Here is a 27,427-nt window from a genome sequence, read left to right on the forward strand (position 1 = left end):
TGATATAAATGAATCCCTTTCCAACCATGGGGTGGGAAGCTATACCAGTAGTAGTGTCAGTGATTCAGAAATTAAACATTTATGTTTCCCACCACTGCTGGTATAGCTCTTCACCTCTTAGCACCAAAGAGTAGTTCTGTGTAGCAGTACAGAAGAACGGACAGGTCGGTTATGGAGGACTGACACCAACAGTGGCATTTATGCACTTCTGTTTGCAATGAACAAAAGATTTTGGCACTGAAAAACTTCTCATAAAGGGTTCATTGTTTTGGCCCAGTCCATGTGCTCTGTTGTATATGGTCAGTCTAGTTTTGCTGGTAATTCATTACACATACCAAGAAAGATGTACTAATTTTACAAATACAGTAATGATAAAATTTAATTGAATGTTATACAATGAAGAGTCAGTGTAATCGATGCAATCATAACTTTTTCCATCTTGTACTGTGTGCAGTAACTAGGATGGAAAACCCGTGTGGACATTGTCGAATGATGTAAAATGATCTCACAACACTGGCCACATTGACATCATTAATGTAAGAATCTGATATATAATACATTGCACTGTCTTCAAATATAAATATATAAAACTCTCGTTTAAAATCATGGTTATCCACTTTAATTGTGCATTTACTCAGAAGGAAAGCCATACACCTTGAGGCTCCCCGCATCCCTTTTGCGATCGTAAGTGTCTTTATCATCACAGGCATAAGCTAGAAGATACTGACTGGGATGCCAGGCTACTGTGAATGTGGCAGCCTCTACTGGAATGTCAACAACCTTTTCTCCAGTTTCCACCTCTCCAACATCGATCACTAGATCTTCTGACGCTGATGCCAATAGACGTCCATCATGGCTGAAGCTAATAGTGCGAACAGGCCAATCCAATCTGCATAAAACATAGCAAAACTTTAAAAGTTTATGGCCTAAAAATTTATCTGAGTATGAATTGAACTTCTGAAGGAAATGCATATTTTAAGTACTGGAGGCATACAAGTAGAATAAAGACACTCATAGTGTAAGGGCTGGTATGGCCAATCCCTTTAACTGACAATCTGTTATTATTTTTAATATATACTATTTAATTTTTATATATATTATTTAAATGAAACGTGTGTTTGGCCTCAAAGTGCTAAGGGCTGTAGATATGGGCTGGAAGAAAATGCCCAGGCTGCAGTGGTTCCATCAGCACCAAGGGAGTTCTTTGTGGAAGGGATGCATCTGTGAGAATCCTGCTTCAGTGTCCATGGGGAATATTTTTCGCATTCCTTCATCCAGAACCATCCCCAGATGGGTTTCATTTGAATAACTCATATACATGCCTCAATGTAACATGCCTACTTACCTGGAGAAAGTACGTAAGCAAGCCAGCTCGTCAACATCCCACAAGGAGACTAGGGCATCAGCTGAGCCTGTGGCAAAGTAGCGACCAGTAGGATCAAATTCAATGCATATACAGGTTCCAGGATGTGCTTTAAGAATATGCTGCAATTCCAGGTCAGGGTAGCTGAAAATACGAACAAATAAAGCACTCACAACACTTTCACTTTAACACAGTGATTCTCATTGTTCTGTCCATATCTCCATCCTTGAAAGGAATGGATTTTGATGAAATTTGGTACTGCGTGGTCAACACTAGAAAGTTTTCTGGCAAACTTAATTTCATTTATATGGGCTTCACATAACCTGTACTTTGCATAAGTCCTGGGAAGAACAGTTGGGATTAAGAAACTCAAAAATACAAGGTGCTGGAAAAAACACGACAAGTTACTTCACAATTTGTACTACTCACATAATAGTGTTTAGTGTGATTACATCAGTGTGGATGAGATATAACACAAAGGTGGGAAAATGAGAAATGGATTCAAATTTATAAAAGATTATGGTTGAAAAACAAGGAAGGAACTGCTGATTGCACTGCTAAGTAAACTAAGAATAATGCAAAGTTATGTAACAGGCATGGGATGGCTGGTGGAGCTGATTGGTATTCTTCATACTAAAGTCAGAGAAAGAGTTTAACATTGGTAAAAGTATATGCTGTACCTTAAAATATGGATGCAACCTTGTCCGTTTGTGAGGAAGAAGAAGTTACTTTGTTTGTTCCATGAAATTTCATTCACTTCAAAGTTGAATTGTTCTTCAGCCTTGATTTTGTGTGTCCGAGTATCAATGAAGGTGACAAGATCCTCTTTATTTCCAACTGCTATTGTGTTGCCATCAGGAGACCATGTTATGTTAATATTTTCTCCTAGGGAAGAAACATTTATGATAAGGACTGTCTTTGTGCATAATCTTTGTCTAGGAATGGGACTTGGATATCCCACTGCTACAGTGCTAGGGGCCAGATATTAACAAGGAAGGTATGGTATTTATACTAAAGACAATGCAGTGCTAGGCCTAATGGATCAACACATGCTGTGTCCCAACAGTGTGATGCACAGATGATAAAGTTTAAGCTTGACATCAAAACAGACAGAGGTGAAGGTGAGATTTTTGTGCTCTTAATGTCAACACTGTACAGAGATGAGTGGTCACCTTCAGTTCCCAGCCCTTTTACTGCTGGCACCCATCAAATAAGAGATAGGGTGGGCCTCAGAGCTAACCAGGATACTGTAGTGATGAGAAAAATTTCTAACCCTGTCATCAATTGAACCTCAGGCATTTGGCCTGCAGCCAGTCACTTTACTGATATCTACTGGCTCATTTCTGCCAATTGCTGGGAAATTAATGAACTGGCAGAAAATGTTTTCAAAATAGCTTATCTCTTCACATGTAGAAAGAATCCACAATACTGTCATGTGTAGGGGTAACTACAGATGGGGTTTGAATTGGTGAATGGATTTATTGACCACTTATACACATGACTCAGAACTACAAGTAGTTGCAGTGCCACCACTGATTTACACAATTCACAAATCACCACAGCACCTGTTAAGAATTTTGCAGCCTGCTATGTCTTTGCCAGCCATTTCCCGGCAACAACTTCTAACAGTGGAGATTCTTCAACTTTGTGCGCTCAAGTTTTCTCTTCAAAGACTCCCATACAAATTGACTAAGCTGTAACCTCGTCCCTTGCTTATAACATCTCATTACAGACCACAAAGTAAACAGTTCTTCTATGGTTGTGTTCATGTCTGTTGCTGCAGGAACATGTTTATCAAGCTGTTGCCAAGAAATGGCCTGGTATATCTGCCTATCTTGTGGTCTTTGCATAGCAACATGCTACAATATTTATTTGTGTACCTTAGTAGCAGTACCTTGTGTAGTTTTTGTAATGAAAAATACATATGACCAATAAGGTAAATGATACAAACTTTTCAATTTTATAGTTGCTTAATGAAAAGTTGTTCCTGTGGTATTATAAAGATACTGTAACATGTTGGCTGTGTGACGTGACAAGAATAAATTGTGTGGGTCTTCGGATTGGAATGAATTCTTTTATTGGACGCTTATTTGTACACACACTCATACAATTATTCACTTAAAGCGCTATTACACTGCTAGTACACTCTGGAACTCTTCTGCGAAGTCTGAGCACAACCTGCTTCTATCTTGCTAGAGTCAAATCCAAAACTGTGAGTACAAAACTCAGAATCTCTACTGTGATTTACAAAATGTGATTTCACTTGGGTTCTCTTGTAATACTGGTGATCTTAACTGAGCCTGAGTCTCATTTTACGACTGACGGTCAGTTGGCCCGTCTGTCTTGGCATAAAGTACCCATCTGGGGCTTGCGACCAGATATTTATTACTGATTGACAGTTATGGTCTTGTTTTCATGGGCGCCCTCTGACAAAAGAGACTGCTGCTGGTCCTCGCCAGCACAGTCTTTCTTGGGTCCAAGTCCCTTTGTACTCGAGACCATATATTACTATCTCAAATTTGAGACTTCCCTTTTCATCGCCTCCTACGACTCGAAGGGTCATGGTGGAGGTATTCAAACCTGCCTCCACATGGGCCACTTAACCCTCAAAGCCAGCGTCACATTACAACTCTCACTGGAGCTATACTCTTACTAGGGGCGTTAAATAATGATTGACACTAAATGTTTTTTCTTCACAGTAACCATTTATTGGACCAAAATTCATACAGATTATATTAGAGGTATTCCCCGCCAATGTCTATGCACCTTTGCCATCATGCCAGCAGTTTCAGTGTTTCGAGTATGGCAGATGAGGCAGCACGGTGTACCCTAGAGCACCCAGGGTGACAATGGTCTGCCGACTAACATGTGGTCGAGCATTGTCATGTTTGAGAAGAACGCCGCGCCCCCATTTTCTGTGTCGGAGTTGGCGAAGTGAATTGCAGTACCGATCACTGTCGATGGTCATATTGGGGGGCAGCCAATCCAACAGAAGGATCCCCTCCTGATCCCAGAATACAGTCGCCATTTGCTTCCAGATGAATAGTCCCAGTCGTGACGCCGCGCCCCCATTTTCTGTGTCGGAGTTGGCATAGTGAATTGCAGTACCGATCACTGTCGATGGTCGTATTGGGGGGCAGCCAATCCAACAGAAGGATCCCCTCCTGATCCCAGAATACAGTCGCCATTTGCTTCCGGATGAATAGTCCCAGTTGTGACTTCTTGGGAGGTGCTTCCACTCCATGGACTGGCGTTTCACTTCAGGAGTCTCATGCCAGAACCATGACTCGTCGCCGGTGGCTCCAGAGAAACCACACAGTCCACGGTTGCCCGCGATTGTCTGCTTCCATGTTGTGTGAGCGTTGTCCACGACTGCACCTGCACACTGCCACGAATGGTGCAGCACTATTCAACCTGTGCGCAGTAGCAATGTCATCTCGTGGAATAGGCGGCACTATAGTATGTCTTCCCACATACACCGGCTCGCATTTGACACTGCTACTTTTCCAGAGTTATGGACGGAGGGTCGTTCAAAAATGATTGACACTCCCTCCATAACTTCAGAAAAGTAATAGTGTCAAATGCGAGCCGGTGTATATGGGAGGACATACTATAGTGCCGCATATTCCACGAGATGACGTTGCTACTGCGCACAGGTCGAATAGTGTTGCGTCATTCGTGGCGGTGTGCAGGTGCAGTCGTGGACAACGCTCAGACAACATGGAAACAGACAATCACGGGCAACGGTGGACTGTGGTTTCTCTGGAGTCACCGTCGACGAGTTATGGTTCTGGCATGACACTCAAGAAAAGAAACGCCAGTCCATGGAGTGGAAGCACGCTGGGAGCCCTCCTCGCAAGAAGTCACGACCGGGACTATTGTTCCGGAAGCAAATGGCGACTGTGTTCTGGGATCAGGAGGGGATCCTTCTGTTGGATTGGCTGCCCCCGAATACGACCATCGACAGTGATCGGTACCGCAATTCACTGCGTCAACTCCGCCGACGCATTCAGCAACGCCGCCACGAAAAATGGGAGCGGGGCGTTCTTCTCCAACACGACAGTGCTCGGCCACATGGCAGTCGGCAGACCATTTCCACCCTGTGTACTCTAGGGTACACCGTGCTGCCTCATCCGCCATACACGCCCGATCTTGCCCCTAGCGATTAATCTCTATTCGATGCAATGAAAGACGTCATGCGGGGTAAGACGTTCACCTCCAACGACGAGCTTCGGGCAGTTGTTCATCTGTGGCGCCGGGATACCCCGAAAGAATGGTTTGCTATGCAAATACGGAAACTGCCGGAATGATGGCAAAGGTGCATAGACACTGGCGGGGAATACCTCTAATATAATCTGTATGTATTTTGTTCCAATAAATGGTTACTGTGAAGAAAAAAACATTTAGTGTCAATCAGTCAGAATCAGAGTTACTTCACGGCTGGCGGTTTACCGCCAATCAGTTCGTCTTGGCATCAGGCCGCTTGAGGACCACGACCAGATATTTAATTTTTCCAACTGAACTCTTGCGGTAATAATAAAAAACTCTTGTCAATCAAGTCCAAGTCACATTGCGACTGACGGTCAGTCAGTCAGTCAGTAAGTCCTGGTGTCGAGCTCCATCTTGGGCTCATGACCAGATATTTATTACTATTTGACATTTACGGTCTTGCTTTAGTAGGGCGCCCTCTCTGACGAGAGGACGGGTCTGTCTTCTATATAAGCTGCTGTCCCTTGCCAGCGCAGTATTTCTCGGGTCCGAGTCCCTTGAGACTCGCGACCCTGCGAGTCGTAGGAGGCGACGAAAATGGAAGTCTCAAATCTCCTCCCTTGTCAATCAATTTTGAACGCCCCTAGCATATACCAAGCGTTCGGACGGAATAGGGAATACCTTATTGAAGGGTTAATTTCATCCGTTGCTTAGGAAATGCTTGCCTTACTCAATACAGAACACCCTTATAAGTGTTGGGTTTCATCCGTTGTTATGCAACGAACAATCCGTTGTTACGGATATTCCTAAACAACGGCATGTTGGTATTCAATTCGGCGTTGTGGGAACTCAACAATTTCCGTGTATTCGTTGTCGCTGAAGTATGCATTCCCGTTGCGGTCGTTTCGCAGCGATGGACGTCACATTGCACGTCACAATACGTAAGAACAATAAGGTAAACAATACAAACTTTTCATTAAACAATTATGTATCCGCAGTCTGTCAATAATGCAACAACTGTTTATTCACCATTTAACACTTAACACAACATGTTTCGGCCATAGATGGCCATCTTCAGGTGTCTTAATGCGTGCAAACTGTTACACTGCTCTATTTTGCGCTAAAACCGCACGTTGCAATCCACTTAAAAATAACGCAAATAATTAATCAAAATCCATTTAAATTTCTATTAACATTTTCTTCCATAAAATCCTTTTCCACCTCGTAAGAGGCGTCGTCTACAAGCCGGAAGGTCGCGGGTTCAAGTCCCGATGAGGTCATTGGATTTTTTCAGTTGACCTAATCCTTCCAGCCGTTCTAGGCCATGGGGTTTACTCAGCCTCTAACAGAAATGAGTACCAGGAATTAAATAAATAATTTTCCTGAGGAGTAAAGCGGGGCTGGTGCGTAGGGCTGACAACCTTACCGCCATCTTTGAGCCGACTGTCTAGACAATGTGGGACCCTCAACGTCTCACAACCCTATGGGCCTTCACGGCCTGGTACGGGGATAGTTTTACTTACTTTACTTTACTTAAGAGGCGTCGTCCACTTCTTTGGAGCTATGTGATATTCCAAAAGGTTCGTTTCTGCAGCTTGCTCTTCCATTTGTTAGCCCGTTGTTTTGCCATGTCTGCTGTCTGTAATCTACAGTATGTGCCAAAAGACGGAGTACTGAAACTCGCACATCTCAAACACACATGTACATTTGTCGACGGGGCATAGCTCCAGCCACGTGTGTTCCCAGTAGTGAAAAGGAAGTGCAGTTGCTGGAAATGGGTCTCTCGATGGAGGAAAAAGTATTCATAGTTGAGTATTATTTCCGCTCATATGGAAGTGGTTGCCAGACAATTGCTTCCTTGGCTTTGAGTGGCCATATGTTATCGTCCAGAAACCGCTACATAATACACATGTGACGATATGGTGTGCCGTCTCAGCACACGGTATATCAGGTCCCTATTTCATTGAGGATGAGGAAGGCAATGCTCTTAATGTCACCCAAAAACACTATAGGGACATGGTGATTGGACCATTTCTTCAGGATTTGAGAAGATTCTGTTGTGCAAGGGGCCTTCACATGAATAGACAGTGGTATCAACAGGACATCTTTTCATTTCAGTACTCTATATTTTGGTGCATACTGTACAAAATGTCACATGTTGTTATTGTTTTCTGATTGTTATTATTAATGTTGTGTTATGTTGGCTTGTTTTATACTCACATGCCCCTTCTTTGCGTGTATCCTCTAGCAGCATGTGGTGTTGTCTTCACTAGTGTGGATGCGGTGTGTTTGTTCCTGTATTTATATGCCCTGGTTGTGAGGAGTGGGGAAAGGTGGGGGAGGGTTTAGTGTTATGTTGTACATAATTTTTGTATAATACTTCAAATATAGGATCGTGTGTGTCGATATTAGTGTCATTAATATGTAGATTTTCTTTACTGGTTTTGTAAATATGATATATCTCAAGTGTGTTCAAATATTTACCTTTCCTCCCTGTTGTTATAATTTCCATGGTATCTTTTATTTTGTCGAATGTGTGTCTGGTGTTCAATATGCGACTTGAATATCCGGAGTTACTATTGTTGCTTCTTATGTCATGAATGTGTTCTTTATATCTGGTCTTAAATGTTCTTCCTGTTTGTCCGACATACTTTAATGGGAAATCTAGGCATTTCATTTGATAAATTTCACTTTTACTATATTTATCTATTTGTGGCTGTGGCTTTAATATGTTCTGTCCTTATGCTGGGAAGATTTACAAAACTTTTCACCTATAGAATTACAATGTTTTCACTCAATGCTTTACCTTTAGTAATAATATGAGCTGCACATTTCTGTGATCGTGCATCCCAAATTCTAACACTCTTGTCACCACTTGCTGTGCTCAACAAGTCAGAATTTGAAGCATGCCAACACAGCTGGTCAACACTGCCACCATGTCCACGGAAGGTGAATTCCTTGTTCTACAAAATAATGTTATACACATTCAACTCATTAATATTTAAAATATCATGGTACTGGATGGTTTACATATTCTTACACCTCTTATGACTATGAGACTGGTATATGCATCCAGATCATCATTAATTTTATTCCCACCTTGCAGCCACTTCTAAAAGTTATGAGATACAATGACATTTGAAGTTAACATATTTAGGCCACATGGACATAGGAAAAATTGTCATTCTGGGTGGGAGTCACTTTCTCAACCTAGAAATGACCTCACACTGCACAAACCCACTAGACTCTTAACATTGGCACACAATATTTTGAGGTTGGTAAACAAAACACAGATCCTAACCTTAGTTGTCACAATATTCTGCATGTGTAGAGATATGTGGGTGAGAACTTCCAATTTAGCAATTTACTTAAAAAATAATTAACAAATGAGGTGCTACAATGTTATTTATGGACTCCAAGACATTATGATATGACATTTCAAAACAGAAAACTCAAGTTTGTCAATGTTATATTTTAGCGTCCTGTTGCACTGATTCACGTCCATGATGTCTATTTGTACCAACCATCTTACAGTGCACACAATTTCACCTTTCTCTTCACTACATGTTTTGGCACTAATGTGCCATCTTCAGGTGTGGTTTCATTTACGTCAAACCATTGCACTGTATGCCATCATGTCTCCTTTATAAAATGATTAAAATGTATATATGTCATGTATAATAATGAAGTTTATATATTAAAACTTTTCAAGATTTATCATCTATACGTCGCACTTCAAATTTGCGAGTTACGTCAATCCTCTCCTATGGGAGTACTCTTCCTATATTCTTGTGTATATTGTGTCCTTCCCTTGTGACTGCGTGCAATCCAGCAATACAACGCACGCAGTCACAAGGGAAGGACACAAGAATACAGGAAGAGTACTCCCATAGGAGAGGACTGACGTAACTCGCGAGTTTGAAGTGCGACGTATAGATGATAAATCTTGAAAAGTTTTAATATATAAACTTCATTATTATACATGACATACATACATTTTAATCATTTTATAAAGGAGACATGATGGCATACAGTGCAATGGTTTGACGTTAATGAAACCACACCTGAAGATGGCACATTAGTGCCGAAACATGTAGTGAAGAGAAAGGTGAAATTGTGTGCACTATAAGACGGTTGGTACAAATACACATTATGGTCTTCAAGTCTGGTTTTAACATTCTTCTCAGTCAAGCTGATATTCTTTTTTTTTTCCTTTTTGTATGACAAATAAGTCGCTTCACCCTGTATCTGGATCTACTTCAATTTGAAATGAATTGAATTGAATAATGAGTGTTCCTAACTTTAATTAAGCACTTCACCATTCAGATGTATGGAGGTATTGTTCCATGCATTCATGAAGTTTGTCACTAAATGGAAGTGAATGATTAACTTTACGCTCCGCCCCCCTTACAGTAAGGGCAAGGGTCTCTAGATTAAAGAATATTATGGTCAACAATACAAAAGAGGTTAGGGTTGCTCATACCAATCGATCCCGTTCCAAAGTGAAGATAGTAACGGACTTATCAAAAGATCCTGAGGCCAGTCTCCGACCGTCACAGCTCCATCCAACTGAATGGACCTTCGACGAGTGAGCTTGATATTCACGTGTCTTATTATGAGTTTTGAAATGATTTTGAAGTTCGTCAATCTGACTGAAAAAAGATGCCATTTTCAACATCAAATTCTGTTTCGACGAGGTCGGCTTATTTTTATATAACTAATCTGCACAAAATTATGCTCAAATAATTCCAGCTGATTCCACGCTCTAAATGAACACGACAAAATGACAGTAAAGCTATGGCTGGCATGAATAACACGACTTCCGATTTTCCACAACAAACAATTTACACTTTCGCGCTGGAATGTTTAAACATAATAGTCATTCGCTTTGTTCGCTTTGGGCGCTGCTCTCGCGAGATATTTGGAAATGGCGGAAAATGATTGAAAGGTTGATGTGGTTGAGTTGTGTACGTATGTAATATTCGCTTGATGAACTCACGTGTCATGTAAGAAGTGCAAACTCTGCTACTTGAAGAGAGTGTGTATTGTTTTAAAGTGATTTATGAACATTATCGGGACGGGTAAGGAAATTTTATAAATAGCTCATTCACAAATAATTCACTTCCAGTTTTTCGTCGTGTCTGTTACACAGATAGGAAGAGAAATTAATTAACCATTTCGGTTCTTGTGACCGGATCGGACCGGATGATATTCGGAGAGGTGGTGAAAGAGGGACCGCGAGGGTTAAGTGTACAAAATATTTACAAATATTTTAATATTTTAAAGGAATGATTTATTTTATTATGCACTAATAAGCAGCATCATAATGAAAGTATGTGATCATGAAACAAGTATAAAAAATCAAATTTTCCACGATGTTACTCAGATACAGTGATTAATATAATCAAATTTCTAGTTATGCCTTTATCCCCCACATTTTCTTGTGATGAACGTATTATACGATTTATCCATTATATTTCCATTTGTTTATCAGATGCACTCTTTTTATATTTTGGTGTGGTTTTCATTTAGCTTTTCAGCTACGGTAGTCATACTCGGATCTGAAAGTGTTTACAGTTAAATTTTACTTTAAGGTGAACTTGTTTTCACTTGATCCATCATATAGCGATATCAGTTGTGAAAGAATAACAAACTTATGTCTAGCTAAATGTTTTGCCACATGACGACAGAAAGCTGGAATAGGTTAAAAAATTTGTTCAGTGATAGGCAACGGCCATTAAACATGTTCCCACAATGATCAAAACAAACTCAAGAATACATCTCATTAATGGTGAGTGCTTTCATTGCTTCTTTTAAAAAGTTGTACAATTTTTGTCTCACACAATAAAAAATATTGGTTGCAGTTGGTTACCAGAATGAGTCAGAACACCAGTTTCAGTAGTACTGCAACTAAAAGACCACCAAGTGCAGAAAATCAGTTCCTTCTGAAGGACTCAGCACCAAGAAATGGGTCAACACCAAGAGGGACCAGAAAAAGTAAGGCATGATTATTAAGAATTCCATTACTGTTTTACTGCTTGTTCCCTGGCATGTCTTGAAGACCTGAAGAATTTTGGATTTGTTATGTTTTAGTAGATGCCACTTTATGAAAAGTATGCACCGAACTGCACATTAGCATGAAATGAATTAACTTTTCTTGATCATATGTCTCAGTTCATATTCATCCTCGTGGATCCAGTCACCCTTTATGCATTTTCTTCTACAAACACACTCCATGATTTTAGTCCACAAGCGAACTATACCAACCGAGCGACTGCTGCTTGTCGACTTGTCATTATTTATGCAGTGGAATTACACAGTTTCATCATCAAACTCAGCATTTTTCCACAATACATGATCTTGTTATTGTACCATTTATATTTAAGGTTATTTTAACATATAACTCACCAAGAATGCCCTGAAAAATTACAGTCATAATGTTTTAGGTCATTTCAGCACTGTATAATCTTTGCAGTTGAAACATGTCATTAAATAATTTAAGAATAAGTCAATGAACTGACTATTCGGATGCCAAATTTTATGTTTTTTGTTGAAGTTATCCACTTCCTGTGTGAGGTACCAGTATTAACACAAATATGATGAATAATTGATACTATCATTTTTAATTCATGTTCACAGTTGACCCAGGATTTTAGCAATTAAATATAGTTTGAATCACTTATGTTTGAATGATTTTTTTTTTGTTTATATTAATATATTTTTGTACTTCTTTTTGTAAACCTTTGTGAATCTTTAGAGTTCAGGTTTTAATTACCTGATTGATACATGGTCTTCCTTAAGCAGTTGGTGAGTACACTCAATACCATTGAACCTAATGATAAGCGATGGGAAAATCCAAGGGAAAGAGAGACCACTTGGGAGACATAGGGTTAGATCACAGAACAATATTGTGATTGTTCTTAAAGAAAGCATGAAAATATAAACTGTGCTGAACTTAATTGGAGTATGAAGAAAGCAGTCTTCTGGGATATGGCACCACATCTACACGGTGCCACATCCCAGAAGACTGCTTTCTTCATAGTCACCGCTGTGAAAACCTCAAATCTTACTTAATTGGAGTAGTGTCCAGTGGAATGCTTCTGTGAAGTCCAGGGAAAAAGAAATTTTGAAGTCTGGTAGCCCAACAAATATTTTGGTCACTCATGAAAAGTGTATTAATATTTTATGGTGACTTTCTCTGGCTGTTGCTTCTAGGATTTATTTGTCCTTGTTCTACTGTTTATCCTAAACGCATAAGATTACAGCTAAAATTGACTTTTAAAGAGAGCTGCTATGACTTGCTCGGTATGTGATCATGACTTGTGTGGTTTGCCATTTACTCAGTGCCTCTAGTGAGTGAGCAGGATTACCAGAATTCCAAAAGCCAACTGAATGTGAAATTAGTTGCCAGCCATAATTTTTTGGTTGCCATGGTGATTGAACTGTATGTTTTGACCACTGGTGAAGAGTGCAGTGAATGCTCAGGTTCCAAACATTCTTTATTGTCTGAATGACTGTGTACTGCTGCTGGAAGATTTAATGTTGTGCATTTAACTTCTTTGTACTGTGGGGGATTTATACCTTACTTATTTATCGGGATGGAGGACATTTAAAAATGAGGAGGACCCTATCAGTGAACTAGTTATATATGTTGGTCTGTGGTGACGGTTAAAAATAAGGCAACAAAATTAGATGATTCGGAAGGTGAATTTCGGCTATTATTAACGATTTTATCCAAATGTATTTCTCTCAATTTCCAATCACATTGAGCTTGGTGTTCATTTATTATTGATAGGAATTTATTGTATTTTATTTAGATAAGGCAAGTTTCCATTACAGCTATAATAATTAGCAATAAGAAGAATTTCTGGGAAGAACTAATCACCTACTTTACTTAGATATGGCACAGACTGCATAGAAAATGGCGTATCTAACAATTCTTCTGTTGTTGTGTGTGCATTGATTGCTGCAGTAACGTGTTTACCAAGCCGTTGCTGATGATTGGGTAATACACTTACAAACACAGACTGGTAGGAGGGATTTATGAAGTGTGCTATTGAGATGGGATCGGGTGCCATGATATACATACCAAGTTTTATATAGATGGTTCAGGGATTCGGAAGTTAATAGGGGAGATTCACAGACACACAGCATGGTGATTTCATAAGCATGCTCTTATTTTTTCATAATAAGGAAAGTAGGCTAAAAGTATTTGGGAACAGATGTCTCACTTCAGTTATGTAGGAAGTGATGTAATGTGTACATTAGACAAGGACTGGAGTGACAATAAGCATGAACATGCATACCGTCAGAAGAACATTAAAGACTTAAAAGAAAAAAAAAATGAAATTTTACTATATATATAACTGCAGCACTTCCAAATTCACAATATGGAATTGAATTTTGGGCAATTAAAGCAATAGACATAAATTGAATAGAGTCAGTAGACCTGAGGTATTTAAGAACAGTTGAGGACTCCACTGCACTACGTTGTGAAGAATGAAGACATTAAGGAAGAACTGAAAGTGGAAACAGTACAAAATAAAATAGATGGAGACAGAACTGGATAAACTGTCTGGATAGAAAGTCTGATAAAGAAATACTGAAACATATTCTACAATGTAAACAGAGAAATGGCGAGACTGAGGAAGGCCTTGGAAAAGAGGGAATTATTGTGTGAAGTTGGAACATCATGCCTATGCATTGAAGAGAAGAGAGAGAAGGTATTGAGGCATAAAATTGTTCTTCCTTATATTTAATTATAGAGACATTACATCAGAAAGTGTTTGTGTAAAAGTTTTGGATGTTAATGTGATCTGTATTTCATATCATGTACTACTTATTTGAATTGATTTTCTCAGTATTGTTAACCAAAAGTAAATTTATCCAGCAGCATTTAGTGTAAATCCATTGAGTAGTTACAAAGCTAAATTGTGTGTGCAGATATACAGATGTGTTCATTTTAAGCACTGCATGCAAGAAGGAGATGAGAGTATGCTATAATAACGGGAATAGAAATGAAGTGATGTGTTTCTGCATGCTAGCTGGCTGCATGTGAAAAACATCTTCATGTGGACGCTGCTACAAAAACCTAATGATTCCAATTTGCTCAGTTGGATCATTTAGTGATGTGACACTCCATGACCTCTGATTCATTGTTATAGTTAACAGAAGAGCTCTTAGCTGAAGGTTCACATAAGTCAGACTGCATCGCTTTATTCAGTCAAGTGTCAGAGATATGGGAGCCATAATAGCGTATCATTACCATGACTGGCATTGGGCTGGATGACCCAGGTTTAATTCCTGGCAGAGGCATAGATAGTCTCTTAATTGGTACTGGACAGTCTTTCTAGGGAGGTTAAGGGGCCAGAGTGTGAAGCTGGCCATATAATACCGATGTTAAAGAGTGTGTGGAGCTATACCTCCAATCCTCATATCATCATAGCATTAAGTAAGATAATTTTTGTTAATGTTAGCACCAGAATATTACAGTATTATGTACCACTACCGCACAAGAGCTAAATGTTTGACATATATTGGAATGATATGAAACAATATTTTTATCTTTTTTTTAATGGGCGTGGAACTTGATCTCACACCATTTGGATGATTAATTCAACATGGTTAGGGCATGTAGCACATGTGGCAGAGTTGAGAAATACACACAGAATTTTAGTCGGGAAATGTGAAGGAAGGAGATCTTTTGAGAGGATAATATTAAAGTGTATATTAAAGAAATAAGTTTTGAAGGTATGGACTGAATTAATTTGGCCGAGGATAGGATCCAGTGATAGGATTTTAAGAACATGGTAACAAAACTTTGGGTTCTATGAAAGCCAACTGAGTAACTGTTGTCTTTTCAAGAAATACTCTGGAGATGTGCAATTGATGGGTTAATTGCCCTAGAATCATGAATTATTATCTTTTGTCACTACTGCTCTTAGTTGTGAGTCCATTGGCAGCAGTGATGTAAGCTGTATCACATGATCATCTTGTTAGTTTCCCCTTAACAAAAATGCTCCAAGCTACAGCTGTGGAATAGTTGTTATGTAGTCATCATTTTGCTATAAAGGTTCAGATATGTAACCTCATTTGGGGAAACATATGCTGTTATTAAAGCTTTTAACAGACACTTGACAGGCTTTACATTTAAAAAAATATGTCTATATTTTGCCCTTGCATAAATAGAATCAAGACTTTCCAGGAAGATCCTTTAAACATTCTCTTTAATGACTGCATCTGCATAGCAAGGCCAACAAACATGTTTGACTAGCAGATCAGTTTTGTGGTACAACGTTTTTCTTGTATACTTAGCTGACAAAAAGTTCATTTCTTTACAGACAGAAAAAAAGTTTGCCAAACTGGAGTTCTCATCCATCCATCCATCCATCTGTGATTTAGTATCAGTGCCTAATCTGTGAACAGATTTATTTGTCTTAAATTTTATATGGGTGACTTTAACCATAGTTGCCAGGGACATCCAATTTACAGCCATATTGTTCCAGAATAAATGTTTAAATGAAACCATAAATTTGCCTTCCATGTATTCCATAAATTGCTTCATAGATGGTAATGCTATGTATGATATGGAGAATGCCCTTTCCAGTTTTGTTATATATTTGTTGCTTATTTAATGATGTAAGCAATACCTCACACTATGTAGCTTTGAATCATGTGATGATAGTGAATTGAAAACAACATGGAAGGAAGCAGTAGTGGCCTAATTTGATGTATTCTGTCATTTGCTTGAAGGCATTAAGAAAAGGCCCGAATTATGTCAGTCAGTATAGTCGGTCTGTGGGCCGAGATTTGAACCCAGGACCCACAAAATGTGAAACAGGAGCTCTAATGATTAAACTGCAAGGTTCAGTTCCCCACTTTTGTGGAACTTAAGGGTTCATCGCCTCATTCACAAAAGCTCTCCAGTGGACCTTATTATCATCCTCATGTTGGGGTTAGGTGGCTGTAGAACTAGACAGGGGAAACAAATAAATTGGTACAACATTACTACTGGAATAGCTCAAAGGAGGAGACCATGGATGGGAGAATAATATTAAAATGTGTCTCAGAGAAATTTGTTGTAAAGACTGTGAAACATGTTTCTTCCATCACATCTATTTCTTATGCTAATATATATTGAAAGTATAATAAGTAGCTTCACAATTTATGTCTTTTGTTTAGTATGATTAAGGTGAAAAAATAGAGAAGTATCAATTGCAAGAACATGTAGCATGCATGAGAAACAGGAAATTTGTACAGAATTACTCTGAAATACCTAAGTATAAAGTGAAGGTTAATATTAAAATTTATGTTAAAGAAATAACTCATGGATTTATGATCTGGATTAGGGTAGTTTTGAGTAGCAGATTTTTGTGTTTCTGTATATGATATTTCAGATTCTATAAGGCCAAAGAATTTCTTGCGAAACTGGAAAACTAAGTTTCCTGTCTAGTGAATTATTTTATGCCGAAAATTCCGTTTAGGATGATAAGATTATGAACACAAAGTTACTGGGTCACTTGGAATATCACAGTCTTCATACATCCACCTAGATATCTCTGGACTTCATTTCTTGCTATGATACAGCTGCCTGGAATATAGACAGATGCCTTGCCCAAAATAGATTAGCATGTTTTGAAGTGTGCTTCTTAGACAAGGCTAAAGCTATGTTGACTTAGCTTCATCTCCAATGTATAGAGTTTATTTGGCTAAGGTCTGGTGAAGGAAGAATAGCTTTAAATGTCATTTTTAAAATAGAATTGGTATTTAAGTAGTTTGTTGTCCACAGTCGTGATATACGTTACTCTGATCTGATCTATGCTTAGTACAATCTTAAAAAAGAAATATAGTACCATGTTTGTTACTTTCTGGATATGTGAAAAAACAAAGTTCAGATTTAAAGCATTTTGAAGTACATCAGGTATTGTTGGTTACTATTTTCTGAGATGTGATGCCATGTAGTCTGGTAGGCCATTACCCCTGACATCTAAATCAGTCCTGTTACTGTTTTCTTTTCCCTTTTCCATCCACTTTGCCACTGGAAAGACCTTTTTAAAGGGCTACTATTTCTGCATTCTTTTTTCCATCCACTGTGCCCTTGGAAAGGCCTTTTTAGAGGGCTACTATTTCTGTATTTTGTATCTCCTGACTTCCCTTTACCTTCTGTTGGTTCACTCAGAGTTTTATTTCCCCAGTCAGCCTGCCTTAAAAAGCGCCATTTTTAAGACCCAGTATATTTTCATTGTTCACCTTTCTCCTGTTGGTTTGGTCAGAGCCAGAGTCCCATTCTGTCTCTTCCTGTATTTATTCTGTTTTTTTCTTGCTCAGTTTACTCTTTTACCCTGAAAATAGAGACAGCAGATTCCTCAAAAATGCTAAAGGTTGCAGCCTACCAGACCGAATGTGTACATCCCAGAAGACAATAATTTACATAGTTACCACTGCGAGAACATAAAATATCTGATTTTACGTATTACCACTAAGATGAAGTAATTTAAAATAATCTCTGATGCACTGCTTTGACAAAATGATTCCATAGCTTGTAGCGGGAATAGGTGTTCATTACTAAACATGCTTTTAGCATGGAAAGCCAGGGTTCAATTCTCAGCAGGGGCAGAGGTTGTTCTCTACTCCACAGCATCCAGACTGGCTGGGGGCCCACCCAGCCTCTTGTCATTGGGTACCAGGGCTCTCTCCTAAGGGGTAAAGTGTCTTGGGCGTGAAGCTGACCACTCACCTTCATCTAGTGCAGAGTTCAAGAAAGGTGGAGCTATGCCTCCACTCCACCATACATCTTCATGGTGTGGTTCTTAATTAATTAATTAAGCACAGAGATGTTACCTTTTCTAATATAACTTGGTGAATTTGTTTTGTTGCTAGATATTCAGAACATGTCTTTATTATTTGTGCACCTTTTCCTTCAGATGCAGACTACTATGAGAAGCAGCCGCTGTTTGAACGAGCAACAGCAGAACCTGTGAGACTGACTCCGGCATGGGAAGAAACAAACCTTCCAAATGATGAGCTCAATTTCAAGGGAGTAACTATGGAACGGGCAGTTTTGGAAATGAATCCGCCAACGGATAGGTACAAACCATATAATAATATGGAGGTCTGAGGTTGTAGTTGGATCTGACATTGATTTATCTGCTTCCCTTATGTATTCCTCACTTTTTATAAAAGTTTTGTGAATGTAAGGAATGTCATGCATTAGAATTGGCATTGAGATGTAGGTCTGTGTCCATCTTTACCTTCACCCCGTCACTGGCAGTGAACAGAATTCTGCGTTATAGCTAGTCTTACCTCAGAAATGGATTTCTTCATTCTTTTCTTTTGGGCAGTGACCACTCCATAACTGGAGTTTTTGAGAACAAGATTGAGAAGGGTGTACTTTTGTAACTTGTACTTAATTTCCAGCAGCATTCTTTGCAGTTTAATAAGATGACAGTTTCCAATTAGTAAAAGCTGATTAATGATTTATGACATAAATGGAAAGTCTGTTTATAGTCTAAACTAAAGCAAACTTTAATATCAGTGAGTGTGGCTGACAATCAGAATTGCACCTATGAGTGAAGGTCTCCAGTGTCAGATTTTAAAGAAATCTGTTCCAGCAAATTAGTAATTGGGGGGGGGGGAGCAGCAAGGGAAACATGCTCAGGAATTCACAATGTTCAATTTATCTTTGCAGGTTATTGCTTGTATATTTTACATTATTGCTGCATGGAATTGGGACTTTGATGCCTTGGAATATGTTCATCACTGCAAAAGCTGTAAGTTTCCGAAACACTTGTTACATCATAAATTTTTCCTAAAACTTCTTGTTTTGCTTGAATGCAGTCTCCTAAGAATACAGTGTAGCATGGAAACTTTTAAGTCGTAGCTTATATGTCTTGCATGTAAATTTCGAGTTGCAGTCTGTTATCTTATCATACCCAGCTCTCAAACTACCCAAAATGATGTGATACATTTTGTTATCAGGTTTGTAAATACTGACACAGGCCTTCAGCTCATGTATGTTAACTGCGTACAAAGCATGTTTCCCTCTCATTTTGCTATTTTTAGTCTGATAAAGTGCCCAGATGTTTCTGTTACCCTTGTTCAGTTTCTTAGTTTGGACTTCAAAATCCTATTTTGCTGCATCTAGTTATGTTTATAAAGGTTGTATTAATATTCGTAATTTGTTATAGCCCCTAATTCTTTTATCATTGTGACAGTAATTTCTCCTCCTCCCCTTGATTGTATAGGCAGTCAGCCTTACACATAAGTCCTTTACTAAGGTCTTCCTCAGTCTCCCGATCCATTTGGATTATGCTGCACAAATTCTGTTTGTCATGGTGCCATCATCTTCATGATGATGCTTAGCATTTTTCTTCCATTATACTAGCACGTGACCTATGAGAGATGATGGGGAAAATATTTTTTTCCTTTTGTATTTATATCTCTGTCCCTCCTTTCTGTCTTATTACTTTCCCATTCTTTTTTGTTTGAGTGTCATGTTGCTATTCCTCTCTTGCTTCCTTCTTATCTCTCCTTCATATTTAAACAGTTCCCTCACTCACATTCTTCACTTTCCCTCTGTCTTTTGTACATTCATCTCCTGCCCTCCTTTCTCCGTTTTTCCTTTCCCATCTGTTTTATTCGTCTCCCCCATCCTTCCTCTTCATATCCTAGGAATGGCAGAATATAGTTTATGTGTGTGCTGGGATAGAAGGATTGGGTCTTGAGGTGTACAGCGGTGTCATGTGTTAAACGATTATATTAGTTCTATTATTACAATCATTGCATTATCTTAGTATATTACTTATTATAGTATTATTATTCTTATTTATTATTGTAAAGTATTTGGCTTGTCCTATATCATGTGTAATGATCCATGGATATGACGTAAATAAATAAATAAACATTTTCACTTAGCATGATGGGTACTGACTGTTGTTTATGTATCGTTATTTCAGTTGTCCTTTTTTACTATTACAAAGAAAATTGTGCACCTGAGATACTTTGTTTTTTTTTTATTCAGGCTGCTTGTTTTCGAGGTGGCTTCTAGATTTATAGGAAGTTTATGCAGGCCTGCTGTAGAATCTGTTTTTGATTTTCTCTCTTCAGTCCTTCTATTCAGAGAGGCTAAAACCTCATCCTGTAAAAAGAATTTTGTTCAGAAACCTAACAACCAGCCTCGGGTCATCATGCGTGGATCCATTCCTATGGCAGCACGCATTGGTTGTGGAGACTGGTTGTAGAGGAGACCAAGGCTCACCCAGGGCTGTAGTGCCAAGTAGTAGGTAGGTAGGTAGGTAGGTAGTCATTATGTTCAAAGCGTTTATCCACTTGTCCCTGTGCTCATCTGTTTTATTTTCTACTGACTGCAGTTTCATTTATATCACAATATCTTCCTTCTTAATCTCATCTGGCCTAGTGCAGCCTTCAATTATCTCATCTTTACTGACTGTTCTATTTATGTCTCCTGCCTTGGTTGTCCAAGATTCACCTCCATATAACATATAGTAATCTATATATAAGATCTTCAAGCCAATAAACAGTATAGCATATATGAAATCAATTGTGATGGTCACATAGTATTGTCAGAATAGTGACTGTGGAGGCTATGATGGGCTGAGCTTGTAGCTTGGATGGGTAAAAGGTAAAAAAAGGTAAAGTTGTCCCTGTTCTTAACTAATTAAGCACTATGCCATGAAGGTGTATGGGTGAGTGGATGTATAGATCCACATTTTCTTGACCTCAGCACTAGCTGGACGTGAGTGGTCAGCTTCATGCTCTGGATGCTTTACTGGCAGGGTAGAAGCCCCCAGTACCCATTGGATTGGAGGTTGAGTGGACCCCAGAGTAGTCTTGATGACGTAGAGAAGAGAAAACTCTTGACCCTACTGGGACCTGACCTCCAACCCCTCAGTTGTCCAGCCTGTAGCCAGTCATTATACCAACTATGCTATCCTGACTCCTAGTTAAGATGGGCGAGGCAAGAAATATGTAGAGTTTCCGTATCTCGTGTCGAGAGTCAGACTTTGTACCGCATTACAAGAGAATGGTTTCGATATACATGGGTAAGTCAGTAAGTAAGTTACAAATGGATATAGAACTTAAAAATTAAGAATTCATTCATTCATCAGTAATCTGTCAAGACGACAGGTCCACAGTCTCTTCCAAAACAGTTCCTCCACTTGATGCGATCTAGAGCTTTCTCCTTCAAATCTCGCATACATGGTATCTCTGGTTTTGGAAAGAGACTATCCAGGAAAATTGATAATGTGGTAGTTTTTCCATTTGCTTTCCACATCGCAGTACAATAGGCGTTCAAACCACTCTGGTCACGCCTGTTGCTATACGAACTTGAACCATCTCGAGCATTATTTACTCTGTGCTTCAAGTCGCTGCTGATGACGCTGCTTCCGGCATCAGTTTTTGGTGTCTCTCTTCGTCTGATGCCTACCCTTTGACCTGTCCAGCAAGGGAGGCCCTGCCAGTAGCTACGCTACCGCTGGTATAGCTCTCAGGGTCCTTGGCATACTCAAACCCCCTCACCACGATTAGGTGGAGCCACCAACGAGGGGGAAAAATAAAAAAAAATCAAATACTGATTTGAAAAATGCTTTTATTTCTCAACATAATCTCCCTGTACATTGAGGCACTTGTCCCATCATTTCACAAGCCCCTGAAAACCAGCAGCATAAAATTCTTTGGGCTGCTGTCAGAACCAGATGGTGACTTCCCTTTTTACAGCTTCATTGTTGGGAAAATGTTCAGCCAAAAGACGATGTTTAACCTTTAACATCCGAAGTGCCTCGTTCGGGCCAGTGATGTGTAAGATGATCGTGGCCAAAGTACCCCATTTTGACCAGTCGGGCATTTAAACTCTGCTAGTGGAAGTGCGCGCACACGCCCCTAGTAGAAGCGCATTCACAGTCCTAAGTATTTATTTTTAAATGTAATTACTTGAGTAAAACCCTAATAGAGGAATTAAAATGATACTAAGTGAACAACAACAAAAAGAGTATATGTACGAGTTATGCCCAAACTCATCCACGAACCAGTACTTTTATTGCAGATTCTGCAGATTAATGTGTTAAAAATATATAGTAAAATTTGATGTACATACCTTTTTTTTGTTGTTATCTGCTTGATGTATATATAGGCTGAAATGAAACTACAGTATTCTATTTCACTACGAATGCACAGAAAACAGATCATACTCTGTATCTCAACCGTGATGACCCTAGAAAGGGCAATAATCTCGTGCGGCTTTAACGGAAGGTCTTACCACTGAAGAAGGGACCCCTCTAGCTATTTATTGAATAGCCATGCTTTCGTTCTTCTGTCATTTAGTCAAAAGATTAAAAAATCTGAAGAGTGTAACAAAGATGTAAGGTTTTCCAGCAGAGAACCAAATGATTTTATTGCTTCCATCTGTTTATGGCACCAGGGACTGCTAAAATTTGTCAAGTGTTACAAACAGAAACGAATTTGTAATGCAGAATAACTCTGTGAAGAACTTGGAAATCAATTTTGCAGTACACATCAAAAAAATTTGAAAATAGAGTATAACTTTTTGTATAAAATTTTTCAAATCTTCCATTGTAATATGCAACACTATGTTCTTTGTTGATACAAACAAAGTTAATTCCATCCATTTATCATAAAAATTGTGTTAGACACATCATTTTTAATCACAGTACTTAAAATTGTTTAAGTGCCCTAACCTGAACGTGCATTTAAACACGCACCAGCAGCGAGCATTTAAATAAACTCTGGCCAGCTGAAGCTTACCACCATTTTAAAAGTCCGGCGTTTAAAGGTTAAGAGAACTGAACAAATGGAAGTCACTTGGAGCAAGACTCATCACGTGTGACAATTCAGGCTAGCATATCATGTCCTTCATTGTCATAGTGATTGGGATGCTGTAATGGCAGACCCATTCTCTGCATTTTGTGTTGTGGGGTCAGCATGTGTGGCACCCATTGTGCACAGACTTTGTGAAAACCTAACCTGTCATGCGACTTCGATTTGTTCGGCCCTCTCAAACATCATCTTTCAGCTGAACATTTTCCCAACGATGAAGCTGTGGAAAGGGAAGTCACCACCTGGTTGCGACAGCAGCTCAAACAACTTACCTATTGACTTACCTACATAGTATGTTTTCTGATAGTAGAAAGAAATATATACGTGGTGTGTTCAAAAAGTATCGAACCTTTGGTCGGCAGAAATACGTTTATTGATTTGGAGGTACAAAACCCTAATTCCCTTCAAAGTAGTCTCGTTGGTAATGCACACACTTCTCCCAGTGCTTCCGCCATTGTTGGAAACACTTCTGGAACATGTCTTTTGGAATGGTGATCAGCCGGGGTGTCGCATTCTGCATGATGTCTTCTCTTGACTCAAATCGGGTTCATTTCAGCGGCATTTTCAGCTTGGGAAATAGCCAAAAGTCACACAGAGCCATATTGAGGGAGTAGGGAGCCTGACGAACCCTCAGGGATGTTGTGTTTGGCGATGAAAGTCTGAATCAGATGCGCAGAATGGGCGGGTGCATTATCATGATGGAGCTGCCAAGTTTTTGCTGCCCACAGATCCGGTCGTTTGCGCCGCACAGCATCACAAAGGCGACGAAGGACTTCCTGGTAGTATTCCTTTGTGTTGGTTTGGCCTTGTGGTGCATGCTCATAATGCACAACCCCATGGGAGTCCAAGAAAACGGCAAACATGACCTTGACATTGCTACGGACCTGCCGTGCCTTTTTCGGCCTCAGGGATGTCGGATGTTTCCACTGTGATGACTGCATCTTGGTTTCCGGCTCGTACCCATAAACCCACGACTCATCGCCTGTGATCACGGTGTTCAGAAAGTTGGGGTTACTGTTTGCATTGTCCAGCATGTCCTGTGCGATTTCCAGACGGCGTTGCTTCTGCTCCACTGTTAGCAGTTTCGGTACAAATTTCGCGGACACTCTCCTCATGCCCAAATCCTCGGTCAAAAATGAATGTACCAATCCAGTGCTTACCCCTATCTCGTTCGCAAGTTCTTGGACTGTGATACGACGGTCCTCCATGACCAAAGTCCGCACTTGCTCAATGACATTCTCATTTCAGCTTGTTGATGGTCTGCCTGAAGGCGGTTCACTGTCCACTGATGTGCGGCCATCTTTGGAGCGGTTGTACCACTCCTTTATCCGTGAGTTGCTCATGGCATCGTCCACGAAAGCCTGTTGAATCTTGCGAATGGTTTCCACTTGGGTATCGCCCAGCTTTTGGCAAAATTTGATGCAATATCGCTGCTCATGTTGTTCCGTCATTTTACACCTTACTGGAATCCGATGAGCGCTCACTACACATCCTCACTCATAGGCTGACTGTCAGCGACTGACGCTTTCTGCGAGCATGAAACAATTCACGACTGCGCATGAATGTCCCCTCCACATCTCCACCGAAGGGAGCCTCCAGCCCTTCATTGGTTTACGCGGGAAAAAAGAAGGTTCGATACTTTTTGAACACACCACGTATATATATTTGCACTGGTGGAACACTGCAATTCTGACTCAGGTGGAAATTTATCAACACACACAACCAAGTGACATGCAGTGATAGGATTAAAATGTGTTATTATCTGTAGAACTTTATAGAGAATTTCTTGTTTATATGTTGTTTTCTTTCCTCAGTACTTTGAAGATTACAAGTTAGCAAAAACAGAGTATGCTGGAAATTTTCTGCCTTATGTTGGCTTTGCAGCTCAAATTCCCAATCTTTTGTTAAACTGGATCAATATCTTCATACCATTAGATGCTGGGTAAGTTACCGCTTATGGCTTATACTCTAAAACATGTTTAAAATGAAACCTGATGTAATCAAAATATTTGCATTTACTTAAATTAATATTTGTCTTTTTCAGCTGCATAAATAATGTAGCATTGATAGATAAATACATTTTTATCTACTTAAAAGTTAATATATGGCTTAATATTGTGTGTAAGGTACAGAAAGCAAATTAAAAAAAAATCTTACTTCTGTTCTCTCCTGACTTTAATGTTTTGAGTGCCTTCTGTACATATTATTTCTGTTTGAAACATACTGTGGAGTTATGTGTAAGTGGATTTAAGTTGTATATGTGACATATTTTACCCAGGAATGTTCAGTGTACATTGATTTTAGAAGGGACAGATTAATTATACATTCTACTGCTGAGGTTAAAAAATAGAAGAGAAGCATCACTAAGATTTTATAAACTAAAAGCAGTCTGTGTGTTAATGTATTCGTGGATCTGAAATTGGGGAATTAAATAGCACAGATTGAAACAGCAGAAATGAAATTTCTACACTGATGATCTGTGCATAATCTCTGTGATCATGAATACAGTAATATGATACACATCTAGTTGGAAATTTTTAATTTGGAAGAAAGAATGCAAGAATACAAAAATCAGTAGAATTGAATGCCTTCTTTGACTGGAACATAATAGGATAATGAAAGAAATGTATATGTATTGTGATGAACAGTTTCATTCTTTATATTATTTCAGAGGCAGCTTAACAACTCGAATAGTATGGAGCATATTGGTGGAAGTTGTAGTATTCATTATCACTGTAATCCTAGCAATGACTGACTCCTCTCAATGGCCTGGAACATTCTTTACCATCACAATGATTACTGTTGTTATACTAAATAGTAAGTAAAGTAGATTTAATAATGGTATCTGGCCAAGACTTAAGTTGAATTACCTCCTCTGGTGGGTGTGTCAGTGGATGGATGGGAAGTCTCCAGATACATCATGACATTTTTCCATCTTCTACATCAATATTAACTCTTTCAGTATTTATTTATTTTTATTGTCATTCATCAATCCATTCAGGTACATAAGCATTGGATATAGAAATTGTCAGTAGATTACATTTATATATCACATAAAAAGTAAGTAAAGCTATCCCTGTACCAGGCCGTGAAAGCCCATAGTGTTGTGAAATGTTGAGGGTCCCACACTATGTAGACAATCGGCTCAAAGATGGCAGTAAGGTTGTCAGCCTTATGTGCCGGCTGCACTTTACTCCCCAGGAAAATTATTTAATTAATTCTTGGTACTCATTTCTGTTAGAGGCTGAGTAAACCTCAGGGCCTAGTGTGGATAGAAGGATTAGGTCAACTGAAAAAATCCAGTGACCTCATCGGGACTTTAACCCATGACCTTCTGGCTTGTAGCATAGCCCCTCAACCAACTATGCTACCGCGTGCTCTTTTATATATCACATAAGATTGCCTTAACATAAGATAAATAGCAATTAAAATATACATTAAAATATAATTATATTTTATATAAAATATAAATTAAAATATACACTAATGAATGCAAACTAAAATACGAAACTGTAATTACTGGGATACCCCAAGATCAAATTTATTATTCCTATCAAGATACTCTTCAACAGAATAAAAATAGTTTTCTATAAGAAAATTTCTCAATATATGTTTAAATTTATTGCAACTTGCTTGATATTGAGGGGTAGGGAGTTAATATAATACCGGAATAATATACTCCTTTTTGAACTTTAGTTAAACTTACTAAAGGAATGTTATATTTTAGCGTCCTGTTGCACTGATTTAAGTCCATGATTTATTTTATCCGTCTTCTAGTGCATACATTCATCTATCCCCTCTTCTCACTCTCACTACATGTTTCGGCACAAATGTGCCATCTTCAGGTGCTGATCCAATCCACGACAAACTAGTTCGTTGCATGCCTTGTCTATACATACTAAAATAACTAAAATATATATTTATCATATATACTGATAAATGTTAAGTGTTAAAATATTAAAATTATACAGCATATTTCATTCTTACGTCGTGTTTCATTAC

At 39.0% G+C, this 27,427-nt stretch overlaps 2 protein-coding genes across 3 annotated transcripts in view; one reads left to right on the forward strand and one right to left on the reverse strand.

The window, feature by feature from the left end:
• Positions 1-83: 83 nt before the first annotated feature.
• LOC111873833 (THO complex subunit 3) lies at positions 84-10,434 on the reverse strand. Its single transcript, XM_023868839.2, has 5 exons — positions 10,056-10,434; positions 8,379-8,535; positions 2,044-2,248; positions 1,346-1,507; positions 84-889 (listed from the first exon to the last, which is right to left on the reverse strand). Exons 1-5 carry the CDS (start codon positions 10,248-10,250, stop codon positions 631-633), a joined length of 978 nt encoding a protein of 325 aa, XP_023724607.1. The 5' UTR covers positions 10,251-10,434; the 3' UTR covers positions 84-630.
• Positions 6,457-27,427, forward strand: part of LOC111873832 (equilibrative nucleoside transporter 1) — a 33,092-nt gene continuing 12,121 nt past the window's right edge. Inside the window, exons 1-6 of one of the 2 annotated variants that reach the window (XM_023868836.2) lie at positions 6,457-6,527; positions 11,437-11,569; positions 18,496-18,658; positions 19,260-19,341; positions 25,240-25,367; positions 26,097-26,242. In XM_023868836.2, the coding sequence (XP_023724604.1) occupies positions 6,486-6,527; positions 11,437-11,569; positions 18,496-18,658; positions 19,260-19,341; positions 25,240-25,367; positions 26,097-26,242 (694 nt within the window). In that variant the 5' untranslated portion in view covers positions 6,457-6,485. Of the gene's footprint in view, positions 6,528-10,497; positions 10,654-11,436; positions 11,570-18,495; positions 18,659-19,259; positions 19,342-25,239; positions 25,368-26,096; positions 26,243-27,427 lie in introns of those variants that run through there. The other variant, XM_023868837.2, reaches the window with a different exon arrangement.

Source organism: Cryptotermes secundus, unplaced genomic scaffold, assembly GCF_002891405.2.
Source record: "Cryptotermes secundus unplaced genomic scaffold, Csec_1.0 scaffold215, whole genome shotgun sequence".
NCBI classification, from domain to species: Eukaryota; Metazoa; Arthropoda; class Insecta; order Blattodea; family Kalotermitidae; genus Cryptotermes; species Cryptotermes secundus.

Excerpts from the sequence above, each read along its gene's own strand:
- LOC111873833 (XM_023868839.2), bottom strand. The coding sequence starts at position 10,250 with ATGTTGAAAATGGCATCTTTTTTCAGTCAGATTGACGAACTTCAAAAT. Across the intron at positions 2,249-8,378 it reads AGCTCATATTATTACTAAAG|GAGAAAATATTAACATAACA; the intron begins GTAAAGCATTGA and ends TTTCTTCCCTAG. Across the intron at positions 890-1,345 it reads TGCTTACGTACTTTCTCCAG|ATTGGATTGGCCTGTTCGCA; the intron begins GTAAGTAGGCAT and ends TGTTTTATGCAG.